Source organism: Corvus brachyrhynchos, unplaced genomic scaffold (assembly GCF_000691975.1).
Source record: "Corvus brachyrhynchos isolate BGI_N302 unplaced genomic scaffold, ASM69197v1 scaffold229, whole genome shotgun sequence".
Classification (NCBI taxonomy): domain Eukaryota; kingdom Metazoa; phylum Chordata; class Aves; order Passeriformes; family Corvidae; genus Corvus; species Corvus brachyrhynchos.
This window is the reverse complement of record NW_008240042.1, coordinates 177,263-200,630: the sequence shown is the minus strand read 5'-3', so window position 1 is coordinate 200,630 and position 23,368 is coordinate 177,263. Positions and strand designations below refer to the sequence as shown.

Genomic DNA, 23,368 nt, shown 5'->3' with positions numbered 1-23,368 from the left:
TCTCAAAACCCTTCTTGCTCTCTTCCTAGCACTCCACTGCTGGTAGGCCTGCCCCAAAATACCAGAACACCTGCCTGCAGGAAATCTGCTGTCACACTACATCCAAATTCAGGCCTATTACAGAAGGCATAAGTTTCCTGCTCTTTGCCCCCTGGGAAGCAGTTTCAGTCTCCTTGCATATTCCTTGGAGTAGAAATAAAGCAGAAGAGCTGCCAGAATCCCCAATCCAAGGAAAACTTGTGATGCCACTGCAGTTTTAGCATTACTGGTGATTAAGCAGCATGTTTGTAGCACCCCTTTGAACCAAGCTGGAAGCAGCTGAATGTGTACTAAGGCATCAGTGTGAGGTGACACAAATAAAAGACAACTCTTTTGAATGTCAGTGTGCCACCTGAACCATTAAGCAGCCACTTCACCTTTCTGTACCTATTTTGCATGATCAGTGCTTAAAACCTGGAAGTCCTTGTTACACAAGTGAGAGTTGCTTGCAGACCTTTTATCATAACCTTTTTACCCCTTTTCCTCAGTTTTTGACCAAGTTTTTCTGGTTTAGATTTACTGGAGAAGAATATTTGAATATACAAGGCATCCAAGTGATGCCTGTGGACATGGAAGAATTACTCCAGAAAGCTTGTATTCCAAACATGCATCTCAAACTGCACTTCCTAAAGAAACCTACCAAAATCAGCAATGTTACAGCATACACACAGTATAAAAAAATATAAAGGTTCCCACTTCTCACACACTATGACTTTTATAGTGCTAAAGGCTTAATATACTTAATAAAGCTAAATAAGCTAAAGACTTAATATACTTAATAAACTCAGTATGTGTATTTTTCACTAAGGATTGAGATGGATTTATATAAATAATTCAGTTTTCATTAATAGAGTATACTTTCAAGCTGGTGAGACACCTGTCCAGAGAGAACTATGAGTGTTACATGTGAACCCAGGCTTTCCAAGCACTACTCAAACCCTCCAGATGCTGTAGTATTCCCTGAAACAAGGGTAAAAATAAAAGGGAATAGAGAAAAAAAAAGAGTTAAATTACACAGCAAATGTGAAGTAATGAAGAGTTACTGGCAGTGAGAGTGCTACCTGAAATAGCAGAAGGCAGAGCTGTGCATTTGCAGAAACATAAATCTGAAATAAAGTCTTAAAAACAAGGACTGCTTGGGCAATAAAACACTAGGATCAGCCCAGTCCTCTGCGCTCATTTACACCCTCTACTCCCTTTATTAGGGAGAATAATCTGAGAATAAGATATGAGATAAAAGCAACACAAATAAAACGTAGGATTCTTCATGTTTCATCATAAACAAACCAAGTGCAGGGCACAAAGTTTGCTTTGTAGATTATATAAAATGTTTATTAGGAAGTAAAGTGCTCAGTTTTACAGATCAATACATTCTTGATCATTGTAGAAGACTTGCATAATTAACAGCTTCCTAATAAGACCAAACACTGTACATTACTATGCAAAAACCGTACCTTTGACAAATGATACTATAATCTAAAATTGAAAAATGCATCAATAAAATGTCTGTAACATTTTTCAAGTGGCAATGCACTTATTGCAAGGCCCACTGTCAACACACACGGGTGCCCCAGGGAAACTTACTGCACTTCAAGATGAAGTTTGTTATCAAGTAACGACACGTTACAGAAATACACCCCAACAAATACAGCTATTAAAGCAAACATTTTCATAATAAACACATAGTACAAACAAAAGATGAACCGCGTGACTGAATTTACATTTTGAAAGACATATTTTGGATATGAATATAAAGACAAGGCTCTGTATATTTAAATTGCTTTGGTATTGTATTTTCTCTTTTCCTTGCACTCCAGCTGGCCATGTGTAAAGCTGGTGTTTCTTTTTGGTCTGTTTGTTTACAGTCAGAAATGCAGTTCAACACTGAAAAGCTTTCCTCAGAAAGGTTTCTGAGGTGCAAAACCTTTCAATCAAGGCAAGAGAGAGCTTAATCTGAATGCCCTCATCCCACACAAATGACGTACCCACTGTGCTGTGCACTGTTTTGGCAAGTTAATGAGAACTCTTGGGAAAGGATATGAATTTCTTCCCAATACAGGACAAAATAATCCACAGAAGAACACCCACAGGAATCATAACCCGTTCTCCCACATAATTCTGTTCCCGAGGCACAGCTACTATGAAATTCCAACACTGAATTTCCTCCACTTCCACCTAACATCAATTAGGTTTCTGTGCGTATGGTTTCTCATAAACTTAAAAATGGAAAGGCACGAAGTCTATTTGGTTTTAGCAAGTTCTCTGGTTAGAGGAAAGGCATTCAGAGCCACTGCTCATGCAGGCAATGCCACTGCAAGAATATATGGAACACGGAAGCTTTGCCTAAGCGGCACTCCCACAAGAACGAAGAGCTAACAACTGCTTGCTGAGACAGAAGGCACCAGCATAACACATGCTACTCATACTTTGTTAAACTGGCATTTTTCCTCTATATACCCTACCAATAGCTGAGATGTGATTGATTATGTAGCTTTCCATTATCCTTTTCACCAAGTCTGAGTCTTTAAACACAAGGCAACTGCCATCTTCAGGAAAAAAGCACAGTTGACAGCCTCCCTCCTAAACCAGTATTCCACATATGGAAACATATTCCTAGGCAAAACTCCAAACACTGCCTCAATGCTCTCTATAGGAAACCAACAGAATTTCAATGTTGCATCTCCTCTCAAAAATAAAGCTTCTGTAACAAAGAAAGGAGAGGGCATTAAATACTAAAAATCAGCGATTATACTACAAACACCTTCCTAAAGGAATCCTGTGCTGCACCTCAGCAGAAGAATCTATGTAGAAATGTACCTAATAATTTCACAAGCAGTTCAGTTAAATATAAATACAGATCACATAGCTGAGATGTGATTAGAGCTTCACATGGCACAAGATCAGATTTTCCCAACTGTCAGAAACTCCTCTGCCCCCTTCCCTGTCACACCCAAGGAAAACTTGGTGATTTTCAATCCCGTGTGCTTTTAAATAACGTATTTTCTGCAAAGTAGCTGTATTTATCTAAGAACCTCTGGAATGTTTATCCCAGGAACACTTAAATCATGAAAACATAGCATTAGAAAATGGGCACTTTGCAACATAGCTGAAAAATATTGTTAGTTGGGTGTAAAGAGGCAGTTCTCAAAAGTTTCTTCCGAAATCCTAATTATAATGCATTCAGTTTCTACCACAGAATTATGTAATTTACAGTTGTACAAACTAAGTGCACTTTCTTCTGCTTAAAGAAACGTAGTACCTCTAAAAAACAGAAAAAAAGGAATACTTTAAGTAAAATATTAGTATACCAAGAATAACTCAGAAAGACAAGTAGAAACTCAAATTTCAAAGAAGTGCTGTTTTATCTGTCAGCTGTTAAAATGAATAAGACAAACTGCTGCCATCTTATTTTAAAATTTGCTTTTAAAAGCCTTTAAAAACTGTATTTTTCAAGAGGAAGCAGAAAATTAATAGCCTTTTATTTTAGTGTGCCAGCCACCGCACATTATTTTGTCTGAAGCTTGCTGCCCTTATGCAAGTGTTCCCAATAATACTTTTATGGAATCAGATTTCTGTCCTGGTAGATTTTGTCCCACCTGATATCCATTCAGATTCCTGCATTTTTGCTTCCAAGGCTGCCACTCTCACTGCTGGCATCACACAGGCCTGAAAATGATTGATGGAGTGAATATTTACTTTTTCCCACCAGTGAAAGTTGTCCTCAGTGGTCTGATCAGAGCGATCCCCTCATGCCGGGGAACAGCACTGGGGTATTTGCGGGCTGAATACTGACCGGAAACATTTGGAATCACCTACAAAGCTCAACCTACACATGGATGTTGTTCCCCCCATTGCCTGCTCCCACATCAATGCCATCTGACTGGGAAGAAGATGGCCGGGAGTTCCTGGAGCGAGGTTGGCCATTCAGTCCCAAGGGCGTTCCCAGCCGATGGCTCATTTGGGAGGCCGTGTCATCCGACTCCCAGCGCTCCAGCTCCTCTCGCACCAGCCGCTCCATTTGCTCCCTGTGGATTTCGTTATCCCGGCCCAGTCTTTCATCCTAAACACATTAAAAGACCCAAGCTGGAAGTGCAGCTTCCAAACTGCAGTCTAGGCAAAACCCAATATAACCACAGGAAATTTTTACGCCACTCGAGTACTTCCATAGGCTAATGGGGAAACATAGCTCCCACAGCAAATTGTTTTATTTCCAGTGATGAAATGACCAGGTTGTCACCTAGGAAAGCACAGCCTGTATTCCAGCTGACAGATTTTAGAACCCACAGAAATAATACGTTTCTCCCACTGGCCACTTCCAAAGGGCCCTCAGGAAAGAGGGGGTGAAAGGGAAAGCAGTAGAAGTCAGGTTAGCCTGGTGACAGAAGTGAACTACTCCCACCTGTCACACACAGTCCCAGGAGCAACAAAGGAGAATAAGAGCACGCTGGGCCTGCTGGGCTGGATCCCCTAAACTCCAACAGACTAGTCCACAAAAAATATTGTATTAATCCCAACAGACACCAAGGGATGGAGGAGCTGCTTCAGCAACCACTGAACACCATTGCTGTCCAGATCACGGGTTTAAATGGTGACATAGGCCTGCTGTAAGACATGTTGTCATATCTGAAGTTTGGATCCCAAAATTTCATGGTTTAAATTTCATGTTTTGCTACCACGTAACTGAAATCAATCACCCATTGCCAAAGCACCCACCTCCTCTTTCCCACCACTCCTCCAATCCTGCCAAGCCAAGCAGTAGGAAGCAGTGCCAGCAGCATGGAAAACATGCAGGTTGTAACCAGACCACAGAGAGTGGGTTTCTTACCTCTGTCACTCCATCTAACAGCCTTCCCAACACATCTCTCCTTTTTAGCTTGGCCCTCTCCATGGCCTCCAGCTTCACGATAACGGCATCGATCTTGGAGACAATACTGCCGATGGAGTGCTCCATGCGATCCACCCGCCTCATGAGTCTGAGGGCAACAAGTGGGAGCTTCAGTGACTCACACATTGCCCGGTCAGCACTGTTCTAGCATGTCAACACACAGAGCATACAAGGATGAGACACTGCTGTTATCCAAGCACGCTTCTGACTTCCCACAAACCAGTCCTACTGTCCAGGAGGGACAAGGTACAGTGCAGCAAGAAAGTAAAACGGGGGCAAAGCACATGGGGAAAAAAAGTACATCTTGCAGTCTGCTTTCACTGCTCTTAGGGCATCATCACGAAAATTTGTTGGTTCCAGTTACACAATTCTTTATTCAGCTAGTGCTGCTGTAATTAATTAATAAGGAGATCTATCATTTTGGACAAAATACACACTCATGAGTAACTTAATCTTATTAAAATAACCATTGAAGATCTCACTGAACCTAAAATAAACTCAAGGTTTTACTACTTAAAAAAGTCTTTTCTGGCATTATTGTAACATGACCCTTTTCTTTGACTTTTCAATGACAAGGTCTTACGGACAGGGGTTTTGTTGCTGGTTTATTGTTTTGTTTTTCTGATTTTCTATTTTCTAACCAACTCCCATGAAGCTCTCTAAGGCACCTCCAGTTCAGTTATTATTTGAAAGCTACTAAAAGGAGTGACTTACGCACAACAAAATCCTAACACTTGCTTTTATTAATAATTTGCTTAATATCAAGGAGAGAATACTATATAACCAAAAGAAGAAAACCCACAATGAAAAAAAAAAACCAACCAAAGCCCACCATGCAGATTTTTCCCCCTCAGAAGGATAAACTTACACTTGGAACTCTTCATAGGAAACACCACTAGAGCTGCTGCCCCTCCTCCTGGAGCTGTGCCCACTGTCTTCATCCTCATCCTCCTCGGAGTCATCCAAGCTCCGTGGGAAGCTGCGGCTGCTCAGAGGACGTGGCAGAGAGCTCCTCTCCAGATCCAGATCCTCCTTTGTGAAAACGCAAGAGAGAGAGAAGATGTAAAAACTTTCACCTGTACATGGGGCATGGTGGTGCCAAGGTCAAAGACTTCCTGCCCTCTATCAGCTCCCCTGTGCCTTTTTATAGTTCTGCTCACACAGCCAGGAACGACAGCAAAAGTGAAGGGAGACAAGAGGATTCCTCTGAGGCAGGAAACCAGCACAGGGCGCAGACTGGCAGACAGTGCTGGTGGAACACCTGTCCTAGTGCTGAGCTCACCCTCTCCTTTTCCAGGTCATCTCTCATCTGCTGATGTTCATGCTCCGTCAATTCCTGGTCCCCATCCTGGTCATATTTGGTAAATATTGCTTCGATCTCTGCATCTGTGTGCCCCTTCCTGAAAAGGCAGTAAAAGCAGTTCCTTTACTTTCCATTTTTCAGATGCTGAAAGAATTCTGTGTATTAGAAAACACCTCACTTCAGACAGACTTTCATCCTGAAGCCAAAGACATCCCATCATTGCCTATAAATTCACAACACTGATAAAAACCCCTCAGTCCTCACCTTTCATTAGTTAAAGCACCAATCTTCCCTGCACTGAACCTTTCTCCTTCACAGCTCCCATCTATATCTCCTTGATTTGTACCCTTGCCTTGGACTCCTGACTGTCCACAAAGTCCTGCAGTGGTCTGACAGAAACATTACCATTTCCTCCAAGGCCTTAGGTCTCTGCTTCCTCAGAGATTTCTGTAGTTTTCTCCCCAAAACACAGAGGTTGGGCCCCAGAGCTCCAAATCCTTTCTCTGGTGTGGGATGCCAACGCCAGCCATAGTGCAGAGAATAGTACTCTGCTGTGTGTCTTTATCCACATTAGTGTACTTTTGCTAGAGGAAAATCACATCAAAAACTTAACATCACATGTCCCTGGGGATACTATTCGAGGTAAGAAGTAACAACTCCCCTACCCTTTGAGATCCTGCCGGAGCTCATCAAAATTGAGTTTTCCTCCACCTTGTCTCAGACTTTCTGAAATGTCATCAACAGTAGTTTTCTTCAATTTAAGTTTGATCATGGCTTTGTTGTAGCCCTAAAAGAGAACGTGAAATTTTGTTGTTTCTCATGAAATGAGATTTCTAATAGCTTTTTTGATTACAAAAATCAGCCACTGTACACTCTCATTTCAGTGTTTTCAGTGTGATCATTCAAGGCAAAGTCTCATATGACTGAAATACGTTGTGATGGGAAGTTTGCACTCATTTAATTTACACTCAGATCAATTTGTTTTAACTGAGATGTGCACTCTCACTAGCTGCTGCCAGCTTTACTTTGTACAGTTTATATTGTGTTTTATGAAATAAGTTCAGATGTGAGGAATAAGATGTCAAACAAATAAAACATTACATTCACCTTCCTGATAAGGTCAGACAGTTCCATTTCAGCCTTCTGTTGTGCCATATCTGATTTGACTTCAGAGTAGGTATCATTGATAATGGCCAAAAACATGTTCTGTTCATGAGAGAAAACAAAAATTTTGAAATTTGAAATTTCAACAAGACTGAGCCCAACTACTTCTATGACCTTCTTGTGCAGGCATTTATATGAATTTTGTTTTAAAAGGCCAGAAGAAAATTGTAGTCTGTTTAAAAAGAAACTAACATCCAGAGCTTGATATTGAAATATGACATGATGCAGTATAACAACTTTTAATCAACATTACTGGTTATTAACATAACTGGAGAATTACTTTCCACAGAGGGTTCACAGCTACACGCAGCAGTGGCAGTAAACCCTGCAAGGCCAAATTTACACAGCTAACAAATGTAAATTAATCCAGGCAACACAGCTGGCAACAAAAATGCCTGAGGAATCAAGTTAACTATTCATCCCATAATAACCAGCACAAACAAAAGGTTCTTATCTAGTTACAACTCTGCTTGCATTTCAGACTAAAGATAAAAGCGAAAAGCTTAAAATCAGGCACTTGGCATTTATGGCATCAACTCTAAAAAGAGATCTTTCTTGTTCAGAGAAAGGAGAAAATATTGGTCTCACTAACCCTGTGCCAAGCATGTAACTTAATCAAACCATGCTGTCTTTACTGAAAGGCTCCTGCTGGACATGGAGTAAACATGACTGAATTGCAAATTGGATATTCACATCCAAAAAGAGTAACTAAATTTACTGGCACATTCAGCGCAGAAAGGCAGTGTTCTCTCCTCTGTTTTCTCATGGACTTTGGAACAATCTTTCAGTGCTGTATCTTTATGCATTCATGCCCAACACCAGAGAAGTAAGAGGTAACTTGACAACTCACTATTATGCTACTTTTTACTGCTATTTTGCCCAACTTTAAGAGTTGGTGCTTTCGGCCCATCTTCCCTAACTTAATTTCCAGGTCTCAGACCAGTCTCAAGGAACTTACATCAACATTTAATTCAGGCAAAATGAGAGGCTTTACAGATATTTGTGGGAGTGTGTTTTGCTTTGGTTCAGACCGGGTCTCCCCTCGAGTTTTGTACCTTTGTATCTACCCAGTTTGTATCCTCCCAATTTTCTGCCAATTACCCCATTTCCCACCTTTGTCTCCTCCCTGGCCCTTGCCAATTGTGCTGGCACCCCTCCCAGGCTTCTAGAAAGTTCTGGCAGGGGCATCGTGTGATTGGCTAGGGGAAAAAGATCCCTCCCTTCCTCTCCCATGGTTGGTTCTCTGATACGCCTTTCACCCTGTTCACCACACCCTTCCCTTCTCCGATTGGTTCCCTCCCATGTTACCACCCACCCATAAATCCTCCTGCAGATGCCTTCGGAGCTCGCTCCGAACTGGGCATCCCTGGGAGGTGGGACCTCGCGTCCGAGGCTCTGGCAGGGGCATCGTGTGATTGGCCAGGGGAAAAAGATCCCTCCCTTCCTCTCCCATGGTTGGTTCCCTGATACGCCTTTCACCCTGTTCACCACACCCTTCCCTTCTCCCATTGGTTCCCTCCCATGTTACCACCCTCCCATAAATCCTCCTGCAGATGCCTTCGGAGCTCGCTCCGAACTGGGCATCCCTGGGAGGTGGGGCCTCGCGTCCGAGGCTCAATAAACTTCCCAGATTTAACCCAGTTCTGAGTCTGCCTCCTCCCTCCACCGCTCGCCTCCATCCCAGCGGTCCTGTGGAAGGACCCACGAGCCAGACCTCTGGTCTCCAGGAGTCCGGAGGCTGGGCCCCCCAGCCTGCTGCGTCCGGAGCTGACCAGGCTGAGTGGGATCCACTCCAAGGGGATGCAGAGGCAGCTATTAATAAACACACAAATAATACTGAGTATTTTGGATAACCTGCTCTGACTTCACCTTCCAGTGCTTTTCTGTTGCCCTTTAAAAAAAGAAACATTTCTTTCCCTTGCTGGACACTAGACTCTGTTCCTCTGGAATGTATGAGGTGCTACAAAGCAAACAGGAAACCTGCTTCATGTGCACCTTTGGCCAGAGTGACCCACATGTTATCTTCCCACTGACTCCTGGTCCACCTCACCGAACACTTAAAATTCTCTGCTTCCTTACTAGTGAACATCCAAGATGATGTCTTTCCCACAAAAAAAAAAAATCTGAATGCCATTCCTCCTCATCTCAAATAGTAATAACCTCTGGAATGTATGAGGTGCTACAAAGCAAACAGGAAACCTGCTTCATGTGCACCTTTGGCCAGAGTGACCCACATGTTATCTTCCCACTGACTCCTGGTCCACCTCACCGAACACTTAAAATTCTCTGCTTCCTTACTAGTGAACATCCAAGATGATGTCTTTCCCACAAAAAAAAAAAATCTGAATGCCATTCCTCCTCATCTAAAGCTGCACTAGGTATAAGGGTCACTAAATAACATAAAAAATTATCATGATACAGGACTGCTGTACAGTTTTAAGGTTAGTAAAATCCTGCATTTATCCTTGCCAGATAACAGAGTATACAAAAGATGAGTACTCAATTACAACACACTCCCTGATTTATTAGTCAATAAAGTCATAAAGTCCACATACTGCCTCTCGGGTAAGCTGAGCTTCCTAAATCCTATTTGAAAAGTGTACAGGTAATCTGCACTGGGGAAAGGAGGAAGGCAGGGCCTGACTCTGCCCTGGAGAAGCAGAACAAGATAGAAGAGAGGCAAACCTGCATATCTGAAAGCTGCTGCACTGCTGAAGAACCAGGCTCTTGCAGCAGGCAAAGCTGTGTGCGGCATGCAAGAACAAGGCTGCTGTAAACACAGTCCTCCACACATCAGAGGCCTTTATGAACCAAGAGACTGCATGGAACAGTACAGCCACTTTTCACCAAGAGATACAGCCTTGCTGTGTATGCCAACCAGGCACTATTCAGATTTTAGAAATAAAATTCTTCATAATAATAAAAATTTAAAAAAACACAATGTGGAGCACTACATGAGAATGACAACAAATATACAATGCAAATCAATAAAAAAGGAAAGAGTATAGTGACCAGCCATGTAGCAGTCAGGCCCCTTCATAGGCCACACACTCACAATTACCAGAAAAAGTCCCAAAAGTAGCAGGAGGAATCAAAGGACAAGTGATGCAAAAATAGCCACTAACCCACCCCCCATAAACAAAGTGTACATACCAAAAGAATGAAGAACATAAAGAACACAAATGTAGTGAAATAAATGGGTCCCAAAATTCGATTCGCTTCTTCAACCTCTGTGAAGTTGAAGTCTCCCAAAATGATGCGGAACTGAGTAAATCTTAAAAAACAAAACACATCCAGGAGTTGAAGAAAACATCATTGGAGCTGTGTGAGGATTCTCAAACTATTTTACTCTAGCAGTGTGACTGATGGGCTGCAGAGAGGTCTGCACTGCTGTAACACTTGATCAGGCACTGCAAAAACAATTCATCAAGCACATGTATAGGCATAACCAAACTCACAGTCAGGTGCCACACAGAGAACAAAACCATGGTGGTTACTTCTCCCTTTTGGTCACAATAGGAAGCAGAGCAAACTAATAATTACTACTGTGAAGCTTTGAGACCCACTCCCATCTCTGTCACACACATAAAACCGCAAACCTCTCCCTCTAAGCTGGAAAAAGCTTGGCACTTCACAGCACCATCAGCATATTTCAAGTTCCTTCACTTTTCTGCAAGAAACTCTGCAACACTGCCCCAGTGTAAGGGGGCAGGGTCACAGCACCATCAGCATATTTCAAGTTCCTTCAGTTTTCTGCAAGAAACTCTTTGCAACACTGCCCCAGTGTAAGGGGGCAGGAGAAATCAGTGACTGAACAACCTGTTAATTGCCTCAGTTACAATCAGGTTATGTTGTACTAAATCGACCAAGAAAAAACTGATTAGCAACCTTATACGAAGACTTCTCTCTCTCCTGGATTCCAGATACTTACAACTTTTGTGGTTGGCTAAGATGAACTCTGTTTGAGTCAAGCAGCTTTGAACACCATCAGGAACACAGCCTTATAATGCATCCAACATTTCAGTAAGCATTTAACCACTGAACATGGAGTCATTGCTTTGTCTAGGAATGCAACCAACTACCGTAAAAATCATGTCACACCAACCAAACCATGTCATTTTTAGCTCACTGCTCTGACTATAGCATATTCTTAATCTCACAGCATTAACACTGAGATAAAAATGTTACAAAAATGTGTTTGCTACCAGGCTATATCAACAGTGCTGTGCCTGTAGCTTATCTGTTTAGATGGATGTCACAGGATTTGCCTCTGATAAAGCAACCAATTTACCAATGCACTGAAATCTTTGCTTTTTTTATACCTGTACTTACATGCAGTCCTGGAAAGTGCTGAAGTCATCAATTTGAGTGCCGAAGACAAGATAGGCCAACTGAGCATATGCTAAGAAAATAATAAAAAACATAATGGCAAAGCCAATGACATCTTTGACGCAGCGAGACATCGTGGTGGATAACTGGCTCATTGTTCTGTTGAAGTTAACAAATTTGAAAAGCTGTTAAAGGAAAAAAGAAAAGAAAATGCTGTAAAGCCAAGGAAGACAATTTCTGAACCTAACTGCTCTCCAGTCTTTACATGAGATGTCTTATTGAACACGACTGGAGACAAAGCAGTATCCAGTAAGAATTACTAACTTATCAATTGAGGAATAATACAAACATTTCTTAACATGTCTGCTGACAAAACACAAGCACTGACTATATCTTCTAGACCTAAACAAGAGCTGACTAATCCTGTGGCAAATTACAACCTTGCTTTTCATCTGCCAGAAGTTATCCCTGCGTTCTGACTTTCACACATGATTGACTTTGGGAGAAACATAAGTAAACCTCAAATAATGTGTTTCATGAAACTCAGGATACTGCTTACATTCTAATGTTGGAATAAGGACGTGTGTCTTGGAGTTACCTTGATCCAGACAAAAAACACAGTGACTGCAGCAATGTTGTTGAATTGCATTTGCCAGTATGCCAAAGGTTCAAAATTGGGGAATGAGTTCTGATCTTCCAGCAGCTTCTTCAGGAGCATATCAACAGTTGATGTCCTATAGATGCTAATTCCTATAGCTACCACAGACAGCTGAGGACAAAAGAAACATACAAATTTACAAAAGGTGATTAGGGTTTTACAACAACTTGTTTGAGCCATGTACGTCAGATAAAGTCAAGATATGAGGAATTTGTGCATTTCACAAGAAAACCATTATAGTCCTGGACTACAAATAGTCTGGGAGTAAGATCTAGAAGTCATTTCTTTGCCACAGGTGAAGAACAAGACGACCGTGACACATAGCAGGCTTAGAAAAGTGATGCTGTCACAGAGAAGAAAATATAAGGAAGGAAATATGACAACTCCAAAAGACAAGGGTGAAAACAAAGAGCAGAAAAACAGCAACAGCCAAAAAAGCCCCACAGTTTCTCCAGAGCACAGACTGACCAGTATTGCTCAGAACAAACAACAACAGAGAAGCTGCAGTTTTACCATAGAGGTTTCTTGCTTTGACTTCAGCAAATGAGCTGTTTGTTACTGTAAGTGAACACTTCACCATACAGAGAGAATCATAACTACATAATCCTACATTTAAACAATGCCCCTCAGGCAAGGCGTAAACACAGAATTTTGACCTTTGTGTGAACCGAATTTTACACCCACACTTGAATACTCTTCACTGACTGTAACAGCAAAGCATCTTATCCCTGCCCCTACCATTAAGCGTAAAAAACAGCACACAATTCATGTAAACATCCTCCTAAACAGCCCTTCATTTACAAAGCACTGTGATGCAAATATGATTTCTTTCGATTACAAACACTAACTTCAAGACTTGAAACCTTTGATTCATCCAAGCCTGAAGATAGAAAACAAGTGTGGGACTGGAACTGTTTCAGCACTTCTGGCTTTGTATACTTTTGGTAAGCACAGCTTGATATGAGTCCAGAGAGAATTATACTATGCAGCTTTAAATCCAAAGCTCGTATTTCTGGGACACTAAGATTACTGATGTGCAACACTGTCCAATTAACCAAGACAGCTACTAGCACTCTACATTTTTGAGACACTTCTTCAAACTCGGTATTAGCTGGTGAGTATTCAATACCACAATAAAGCTCTTTGTGGTTCTTTGCACACATACTCAAATCCCAGTCCCATTCCTCAATATGCAAATAACTTCTTTAAAGCAGATGATTTTCTTACTTGAAAGCCAGTGCAATAGTCTGTACCAGATATCTAGAAGAGAGGGCAAGTTTGTCACCTCCAATAAAAGCTATGTCTGTATAAACAAAAACTGTGAAAAAGCACAATGGACAAATACTCTAACTTTGCACCAGGTTGAAACCACTGAAGACAAAACAACCAACTTTGCAAAACACACCAACATTGCAACACAGACTAAAATTGTCTTACTCAGACTGAATAGCCTAATAGGTCTGTAAGCATCCTTCCTAATGATGGTCCTATCCCTTAAACGCACAATAGGAACACTGAGTAATTAATGTCTCCCACAAAGTGCATTTTAGAAAGCAATTTTAGCCTTATTACAAAGGTTACTTACCACAATGATAAGGATATCAAGGCAATTCCAAAGACTTCTGAAATACTGCAGTCTATGAATGCGAATTTCTAAGACCTCTTCCACCATATAATAGAGAACAAAAAGACAGAATGACATTTCACAGGCTGCCAGGAAAAAATCAAAAGTGGAGATGTAATGAATCAGCCTCACTGGCTGAAACTGCCAAGATGTAACCAGGCCTCCAGTGGCTGGAAACTCCACTAGCAACCTGCATTTAAAAAAAGGCAAAGAAAAAAAGAATTTAATTTAATCAGAACTGATGAAAAGCACTACTAAAAGACACTTGGGTTTATTTGAATAATTATCTAAATAATAGAAACAAACCCACATATGATTCAGAGAAGACACCACACAAAAGTTGTAAACATGACCGCACTCAATTTTGACTAAAACCCAAAGCCTTTCAGGAACAGTGAGGAAACAGAGACAAATTTATTTTCATCTAAGCCTGTTTCATGCTGTCTAAACTAAAGGCTGATGCTGTATATCCACGTATTTACCTGAATAAGCCAACTCCCTAGAGAAGTCTCCTGCAAACTGCACCCAAGTCATTGTAGCACCAGGAAAGCCAGGACAGACTCCATGAGGAGTCTCACTTCTTTGACAGGGAGGCATGGCACTTCAGTCTGTCCCCTTTACACAAAACATACACTTTCCCATGTCCCCAAAACAAAGCAATCACAAGAAAACCCCAAGCCCACAACCCACACTGTGCAACGGAACACTGCCATGGTTCTGTTCATACCTGACCACGCAGAATAAGTTGATGTTTGCATTGTACACAGAGAAATCAATGAAAGCTGCTCTGGTCCCTCTGTCCAGCCACAGGTTCTTCTTCAGGCTCGCAATCTGCAGAGCTGTCACTTCTCTGGTCCTCGAGAGGTCTTGGTAATAACCAGCCCCGCTGTATGTGGCAATCAAACCCCAGTGGCTGCTCCCATTCAAATCCTTTTCACTGGTATATGTCCAGCTGGTTCAGAAGTGAAACAGAGCACGTTGGTCTTTCCACCTTCAACTTACAATTAACAAAAACAGACACCAACAAAACCTGACCAAAAAACATGTATTAGTTATTATAAAGGTTTCATTTAAGAGGTGCTTGCTACACTGTTTTGATGTACCCCCTCAGAAAAGGAAGTTACAAAGTTCCTTTGACTAACACCATAAAATTAGGATGGGAAGATGGGTCACAAGTTTATTAAAAAGGAGAGCGTGTCTACAGTAATGCTACATACGCAGTTCCATTCCGGAGTCCAAAAGGAGCAGTATCCTCATTAGCTACAGAATAGACATCATAGCAGTCTTTGATTTCATCCTTTAAATCTTCAGGTATGGAGCACGAACCATTTCTGACTTTCAGCTGCCGAATGCGAGGCACCCCTAGGAGCAGGTTCTCATAATAAATGAAGCTTTTGTTTTCTGCCATGGTTTTGTTGTTGTACCACATCTCCCAGTAAAGACCATCCAGCAAAGGGCCTTCTGCGAACTGGGGAGGATGACAGAATTTTAGTTTGCATGTTGCCAGCACTGATTTTGTAGATCTTCATCCCATGGAAGTGTTAGAATTGCAGTTAAATTTTTCTGACATAAGGCTTTACTGTTACCTGTCCTCCAAGGACACCCCACAAACTTGCCCTACCCTGCCTCACCAACATTATCTGAGTTCTAAATTTTCACATTTTAAAGGCCTACTTTGTTCCATAGCTTTGACATTGTGCACATGGATCATGCACAAGCCCGACCACATTAGGAAGTAAGATCCTGCAGGTTAAATTTACAGTTCATGACAGGACCAGCAAACCACAGCAACGGAGATACGAAAACTTGGTTTTAGATTACCTTCCAGAAGTCATCCATCGTGGACAAAGTTTTGAAATCAGTTCTCTCCGTTTTTGACACAGGTGTTTCCAGGAAGAGCTGCGACATTACCCTTGTGTAATAGTACATACTGGAACTCACTGTCCCATAAGTCACTGCAGAAGATTTGGTAAGGAGTGAGAGATAAAGGAATGAGGGAAAGAGGGAAAAAAAAGAGGAAGAAAAAGTATTTTATTTGTTTTGAATACATCAGGTTGTATTTGTACAGATTTTGTAGTGGAACTATTAAGCTTCAGAACAAAATCCACACCAAGCAGCATTTTTCTGTCAACTGTGATTAAAATACAAAAAGCAGTGAAGGTAGACTGATCAATCAGTTTAAAATACTCTCTTCTCCTTCCCACACCTCCTTCTATTACTAATGCTTCTACCAAAGCTAAACTCAAGGAAAACAAAGGCACCATCCAGAAGCCTGAAGAGAGGCAGGTAGTGCCTTTTTAGGTGGCTTGTGCTATCCAAGGCATGCAAGGAGAACTGGCACAGACAGCAGTAAGTCCTCAGGAGAACTATGCTCTGCTTGAGCAGATAATGACAGTCAACCAGGATACTGCAGGGCACTGGGAATGACATGGATTAGGCAATGGACCTCCACCTCAGATGTGCAGTGCCTTTAAGAGAAACTCCCCACAGAAAATAAATGACTGTGGAACTTCTTTTCCCCACACCGGGCCAAACATTTGGCTGAGGGCCACAGAGCATAAATTATAAAATTATGTACAAAACTAAGATGATTTGCGGAAACAGTCTCTGGCATGGATATTGTTGCCACCTAGAAATACTTAAACCACTCTATGGCTAAAACTCAGAGGAGTCTAAAAGATTAGGCCTACACTGAACAATCACTGTCAGTTGTGACAATTTCATAAAATTTATAAATTTTTTGTTTCCCTAAACAACCAGAGAACAAGAACTATTTTTAATAGACTTCTGCTGTGCACATGGAATGTATCACATGACTGTGCAGTACCTGGATAATCTCTAAATATGTACTCTCCAAACCACAAGAGAACAAGAAATGCCCATAGCATTTAGCCTGCGCTTGGAAGCTCTCTCCTAGAGCATGCCAAGCCACAGACCAGACTGACCTACAGTTATTGCTCATGTGAAAAATGAAAAGGATACTTAAAAAATACTAATGAGTTAGCAATATCTCTAGATATTTAACAGATATTTACACTTCTCCTTTATTCTGTTAGCAAAAATCTTTTTCTGTAGCAAAACAAATAGTTAACAGCCTGTTAAAAGTTAAACTTCTCCTACTGAAATAAATTTTACTTTAATGCAGTCCCCTCACTGCTACACCTCTCTTGGTGGTCCAGCGTGCCAGCCACAAGCAGCCTTGCATTGCTTTGTTCATAAACCTGCTCTAAGCGTTCTTAAATGACTCAAGAAGGAAAAAAAACACTATATTTAATATATAAACACACCTGCAGTACAACATCAAAACAGTTGTGTCAATGGTATAAAATTTGGGCTTTTTAGTAATCCTGCAGTATTCAAGCAGAGCAGACTTGCCCTCAGAGATAGTATACCAATGTAGTTTTGCATTGGCTTTTCCACTCCGAAATTCCCTCTCACAAAAATTAAAAACATCACCTTGTTGTATTACAACTGATCATAAATGGCAATTTAAGTGTCTCCAACATTTCAGCCTTTTTGGGGCAGAACTGTCCACACTAAAAACTGGAGACTTGAAACATATTGGCTTTCTAAAGATACACTAACTCAGTGTACACGTGTTTTGTTGGTTTTCTCCCTAGCAAATAAATAAAATAGATATTTTGTAACTCCACAAAAAGTTCTTTCTTGCATTTTAAGTTGAATTTTCCTCTGTTCTGTGTTCTTTAGTGTTATGATACTTCATATGGTATCAAGACAACAAACAAATGACACGAGTCTCCGGCTGTGATCTGTACATAACCTTGGTGATGAACTTCAAACATGGTGATTTAGTTCAATTATTTGTCCTAGATGATTAACTCCTCTTCATATTTACCAGTTCTGCTCAGTGATTTCAGAAGTGCAGCAGAAGTACTACTGCAATGTAGTACAACAATTAAAAAATGCCCTCTAAAAACAAAGAATATTATCATCCTGCCTAAAGATTCAAAACTTGTTAAGGTGCAGGAAGTTGTAGTATTTTCAGTCTCAAGCAACAATCCATGCGCAGAATAAACAGAAATATTTGATTCCAAGTATTTGCCTAGACACCTGCCCATTAATTCTTCTCCCACATCAAACAACCTTCATTCAAGGTAGTACAGAAGGCAAGCAGGTAGTACAGAACTGGGTGCACTGGTGCTGAACAGTACTTACAGACACACAGGACCACAAGGAAAATCATGTATGTGATCAGCTCCCGTAAAACACTTTTCAGGTACCGCTCTCTGCTGGTGTTGCTCTCTTCCATGAGTCTTGTGCCCCACAGACCTTAAAAGGAAAAAAAAAATAATGATGTGCACAGATGTCTGGTACAGATACACAAGTGACGTAAGAAGTGGTGTTGAAAGCTTAACCTATGTCATGTCTGCTGCAGGTTCTTCTATGGATTGTAAACTGATCTAAGTTTAAGCAAGAGGAGCTTCGTTAGTAGACTGAACGGGACCTGAGGCAGTATCAGCTATCAATGAGATACCATAATAATTTAGGAACAGCTCAGCAGAACTCTAACAGAATCTGTGGAAGTGCTGTCACTTCAAACCACATGACACAAAAACAGATACAAGGAGACATGCACAGACAGCCATCCTTCAAGAAATGGAAGTGCAGTGCTTTGGTATTCTTTTCTTTTAAACATGAAAATCATTGTTCAATGCATGAAAATGCACATCCATTATTGAGCCTTTAGGAGCAGTGTGGCAGGAGGATACTTGAGTCAAACCTATTTTTAGAACGCCCAAATCATAACCTTCCCCTCCCAAATAGGCAAGGCACGTCCAACAGAGACACAGTAAGGATGTTGGTGAGCATTTCTACATGGTTTCTTTCCCTGCACAGCAAAGAGTTATCAATTAAACATCAGTAGCAGTCTAAATGAGCAACTGCTGTCCAGTCTAGCTGTCAACTTGAGCAACTGTGTCAGCTGAACTGTTTCTGCCTGTTACCCACTTCATATTATGTTTGACATGCCCAAAAAGACAGGAAGAAAAACTACTGAACTTTGGTGATCCCTTCCACATGGGTAACAGAAAAGCAAAAGGATCTTGTAAATGGAGTCTCTACAAGGAGCAACCACCTTGAAACAAACTGCAGTTAGCAACCACCACACTTATTTCCTATGCCTAGTACAGAACAGAAAAAATGCTGGGAACAGCTGCTGATGCTCAGACTGTTTACTCTTCATGGAATTTCTCTTCATTTACACCTAAAGCAAGGCAATTTGACCTTAGTTTCTGATGAGAAGAAAAGCATTTGAAACTAAAAACTCACTCCTACAGAACTGCACTAAACTTTCATCCTTTTCACAGGATGTGTTTTAAACAGCCAACCTTTCAAAACATCCTTTACATTCTCAGTAGATGGAAATGAAGTAACCTCAAACTCCCTAGGAAAAATCTTGGATCTGTCAAACATACCACAGTAATTTGAAATGGAACAGTAACAAGGGATAGCCAAAGCACATTATAAAGCTGAAAATGAAGCATGAATTCAGTCAATCTGCAACCACTGCTGTAAGACTAAGACAAAGGGCTAGGGTGCCTGCTGCAGACCTTTGTTTGCTAACACAGATGGGAATAAGGAAGCTCTTCCCTCTACCTGCAAAAATGAGAAAAAAAATAACGTGTTAGATGTTTCTTGAAGCCTTTCAGCTACCACATTTTTAAGTTGTGACATAAATCTGGAAACTTCTCTTGCATAGGTACAGCAAGTTCTAATAGTCTTAGCATTAATCTCTGTTCACATGGCTTAATTAGTAACTTACAACCTTCCCTAGTGTCAGCCCTCAAATAAAAGAGCTTTTTCAAAGCTGTTCTTTAAGGCCAAGTTTGAAAATGTGCAGATAAAGACTGCAACTTTACTACACCGAGTGCCAAATCCTCCTCCCCATTAGGTCATTCTTGAAGACAAAAATACAAATCCAAAAACATTTACAGAGTCACTAATAATAAAGAATTCAACAAATTCAGCCTCTAGCACAGCACTACGTTGCACTAGCAACCCTCATAATAAAGGCAGGAAAACATTATGGAAGAGAGGAAGAAAAGGCTGGAAAAGCCAGTGAGCTAAGTTGGTGAGAAAGCCAAGTCCCAGCTGTCAGCACATTACTCACCAATAAGAAATGTGGTGAGCAGAAGCAGAAAGCTTCCAAACTCAAACTCTGTCATATCAGACTATTGTTAGGAGTCAAGTCAGCAAAGAACAGAAAGTTACAGCAAAGGAAAAACCCAACCAAACAGCACCAGGGATCATACAATGATCTTTGTGCTAAATGAACTCTGAATTTGCCTATCAGCTAGCTTGGAGCTTTCATTAGCTGTTACATTTTTGCAATATACATATATTATTCCCCTTTTTGCCTTATTAGAATATTGATTTAGATGCATCAAGCACAGTAGAGGTAAGCAGTGCTGGATTTGACATCTGCTGCAAGGACCAAAACTGTTTTGTTTCCTTATACCTATTGGCTATTCATCAACTTTCTTTGACAGAATCTGTGTACTTTTATCAAATAAATCTGCAACTAACAATTGCTTATACTCATGCTGTATGTAGCATTCTTCATGAAAGTAACAATTAATGAGTGACTAGGAAGGGTATTTGGTACCTTCATCTGACAATAACTAAGAAAACCTTTCAAGAAATGCCCAAAACACATCAGTGATGACATCCATGAGGACATGGCAGCACTGGATGACCAAGTACAGCTCTACAGGTCAGGATTACCTTTCCAGCCTGGCTCTGGAAACACACCTTGTTTTTACCCATTAAAACTTCTAGTAAATTCCTCCTTAACAGAGAAGAACAGTCATCCCCTCTTCTCCTCTCAGCATCTGGGACGGTTGCTGAAGAGATCTGTGAAACTAGATGACTAAAGCCACTTCACAGACACTCGTGTTAGAATCTGAGCAGAATCCACAGAAAGAAGAACCTACAATACTGATAGTCTGAAGTAGTTGACTTTCTATTCACTTAGTAACTCCTGTTACAGTTTCCCCAACAGCTGCAATTACCAAAATCCCGACACCTTAAATCCTCTCTGCATTTTTCTTTCATAACTGACAGCAAGTAAAGCACAAACTGTCATTGAACATCCTTCAGACTGAGTGGCCCCTTTTTTGTCATGGTAACACTACCTCTGGTGATATCCAAAGGATTTATCCCTCTTGTTGAATTCTGTCTAGCGAGATGGAATTTCATCAAATAAATCTATGCCAACCTTCCTGTAGTCATCTTGAAATAAAGCTGAGTGCACCATTTTCCAGTCTTCAAAGATTCTCATGGATATCCACGGAATGTCAAAAGAACTATGGAGTGTTTCCAATATTAAACACTCAGTTATTCTTCAAGTGCCCTATAATAATGTCAGGCTTGCAATCAGCCCTTTAACTGTGCAGCACGGGGATCACATTCTTCAGAGAAGGTGTTACCTATTCCAAAGCCAAGTACAGCGCCCTGCAGCACCTCCACAGCACCAAAGTCTCACCCAGACATTTACTGTGCCCAGGAATTTATGGCAACATTCTCATCAAAGAGCCAGAAAAGGATCTGTCGACTACAATAACTTTAGCTACACTTGCCTACAGATGCAGGTCAGGAATTGACAGAAACTGTTTTGAGCATTACTGCACAAATCACAACACAGATCAAACAGGAGCAACACGTGCCAGGTCACCACTAAGTCACTCTCACACTCGCCTCATGTACAAACTGCTGGTTTTCACCACAGTTAAAAACATACACAGGAGGTCCCTTCTTGGCAACAACTAAGATGAAGGGGGTATCTGAACTTACACAGAAGTTTTTATAAAAGGAACATTACTTTCTCCAAGTGAGGCAGCTCTTTTCCTAGACAACTACATATCTCAGCAACAACCCACTGCAACACCACTGAAGACTCAGAAGAGAGCAGTGCCAATTCATGTGCAACACAATTATTACTGGTATTTTTTTCCTGGTCATTCTGGTTTCTCGTTATGAAGTGACTTGGGTCATTGAACATGGTCCCAATAAAATCTGCTAAAAAGAAAACATGCTCTATTCCATAATGTCTGCAAATCTGACTTTGATACAACTAAGATGCTGCAATGTTCAAGAGGGATTTATTTTGGTGCAATGCAGCCGAAGCCAGAGAAATCATTACAGCAAATGATCTTTGAATGCAGATGAAAATCAGAGAAGGTACAAATCCTTGCTCAACATCAACTTTGTTTTGATAGTTCCACCGATGCCGTGGCAGCCAGTAACAGTACTATCTACCACTTCAGAAAATCCACATTTCAGAAGAATCATCTTTATTTTCTAAATACGGTTTACTTTTCCTGCAGCTTTTTAACCATAAAGATTTTGCCCGACACTTAAACCAATCCTCTGTTTAAAATCCTCACAGTCTGAAGCTGACATTTTGAGCTTCTCTGAAAAGGAGGGCTTTCCAATGTGCTGCCACAACCTTAAATCCAAAGAACTCCCCATCCAGCATTTTCTCTGCTGTGTCAAATCAACCCTGTACAAGGCCTGCTCAGTAGAGAGTTAATGCAATAACCTTTGAACAACACCCCAAATGTTCACTTGATGCGTGCCTGGTTTTGCTTCAAACTCTGTCCCTGCTCACCAGTTGTGTGACAACAGGCAGCTCTTGACTATCAAGGGCACCAGCAAGGCACTGCACAATACTGCAGCAAAGAAGAAGTGATTCAAACACCCTCCCAGCAAACCCACTCTAAGTATCCTACGCCATCCTAACCACCTCTTCTAAAGAATGGGGGGTGCTGAGACAGACAGAAGGACAAGCATTCTGCTCCAGCTCTCCAAAGACCTGGTGCTGGAGCAGAAAGCCGAGGTTGGAAAAGGCCTCTGAGATCATCGCATCACCCCATCAGTCAGACCATGGCACCGAGTACCACATCAGTCTTTCCCTTAACACCTCCAGAGACGGTAACTCCACCACCTCCCTCGGCAGTCCATTCCAATGTCACCCTTTCTGTGAAGAAATTCCTCCTAATACCCAACCTAAACCTCCCCTGTGCAGGAGAGTCTTACACGGAAAGCAGCCAGGAGTAAGACCTAGGAGGCAGAGAGGTGGGGAGAGGAAGGAGCGAGGTGTGGGTGCATCTACGTCTGCTGGGGGGCATAACCGGGACGGGGATCAGAAGCTGGATGTGCACGAAGAGATGGCGACACAGAGACACAGGCAAGGATGGACGGAAAAGGACTCCAGACAACTACAGAGGAGAGACTACAATCAACTCGACAGCGCGCAGAAGCGGCACCCGCGGCTGGGGAGCCGTGTCAGGGTGTGGGGTGCGTGGCCGCGGCTCTCTCACCTCGCAGTCTCCGCGCCAGGCGCTT

At 41.5% G+C, this 23,368-nt stretch overlaps 1 protein-coding gene across 2 annotated transcripts; it reads right to left on the bottom strand.

The window, feature by feature from the left end:
- Positions 1-1,309: 1,309 nt before the first annotated feature.
- Positions 1,310-23,362, bottom strand: PKD2 (polycystin 2, transient receptor potential cation channel). Of its 2 annotated transcripts, none has more exons than XM_017744237.1 (15): positions 23,344-23,362; positions 18,179-18,292; positions 15,824-15,957; positions 15,220-15,470; positions 14,730-14,954; positions 13,964-14,192; positions 12,319-12,489; positions 11,724-11,905; positions 10,545-10,665; positions 7,335-7,433; positions 6,893-7,014; positions 6,207-6,324; positions 5,793-5,956; positions 4,865-5,012; positions 1,310-4,099 (listed from the first exon to the last, which is right to left on the bottom strand). In XM_017744237.1, the coding sequence occupies exons 2-15, from the start codon at positions 18,270-18,272 to the stop codon at positions 3,866-3,868; spliced, it is 2,292 nt and encodes a 763-aa protein (XP_017599726.1). In that variant the 5' UTR covers positions 18,273-18,292; positions 23,344-23,362; the 3' UTR covers positions 1,310-3,865. The 2 variants fall into 2 exon arrangements, with proteins under 2 accessions (XP_017599726.1, XP_008639484.2); XM_008641262.2 differs by lacking the exon at positions 23,344-23,362 and adding an exon at positions 19,573-19,711 and having other exon boundaries at positions 5,793-5,953.
- Between the last annotated feature and the right edge of the window lie 6 nt (positions 23,363-23,368).

Coding starts and splice junctions, on each gene's coding strand:
- PKD2 (XM_008641262.2), bottom strand. CDS start 19,696: ATGTCACAACTTAAAAATGTGGTAGCTGAAAGGCTTCAAGAAACATCT. Junction 15,958..18,178: donor CCTTGTGGTCCTGTGTGTCT/GTAAGTACTGTT, acceptor AATCTTCTGCAG/TGACTTATGGGACAGTGAGT. Junction 4,100..4,864: donor TGTTAGATGGAGTGACAGAG/GTAAGAAACCCA, acceptor TAATGTGTTTAG/GATGAAAGACTGGGCCGGGA.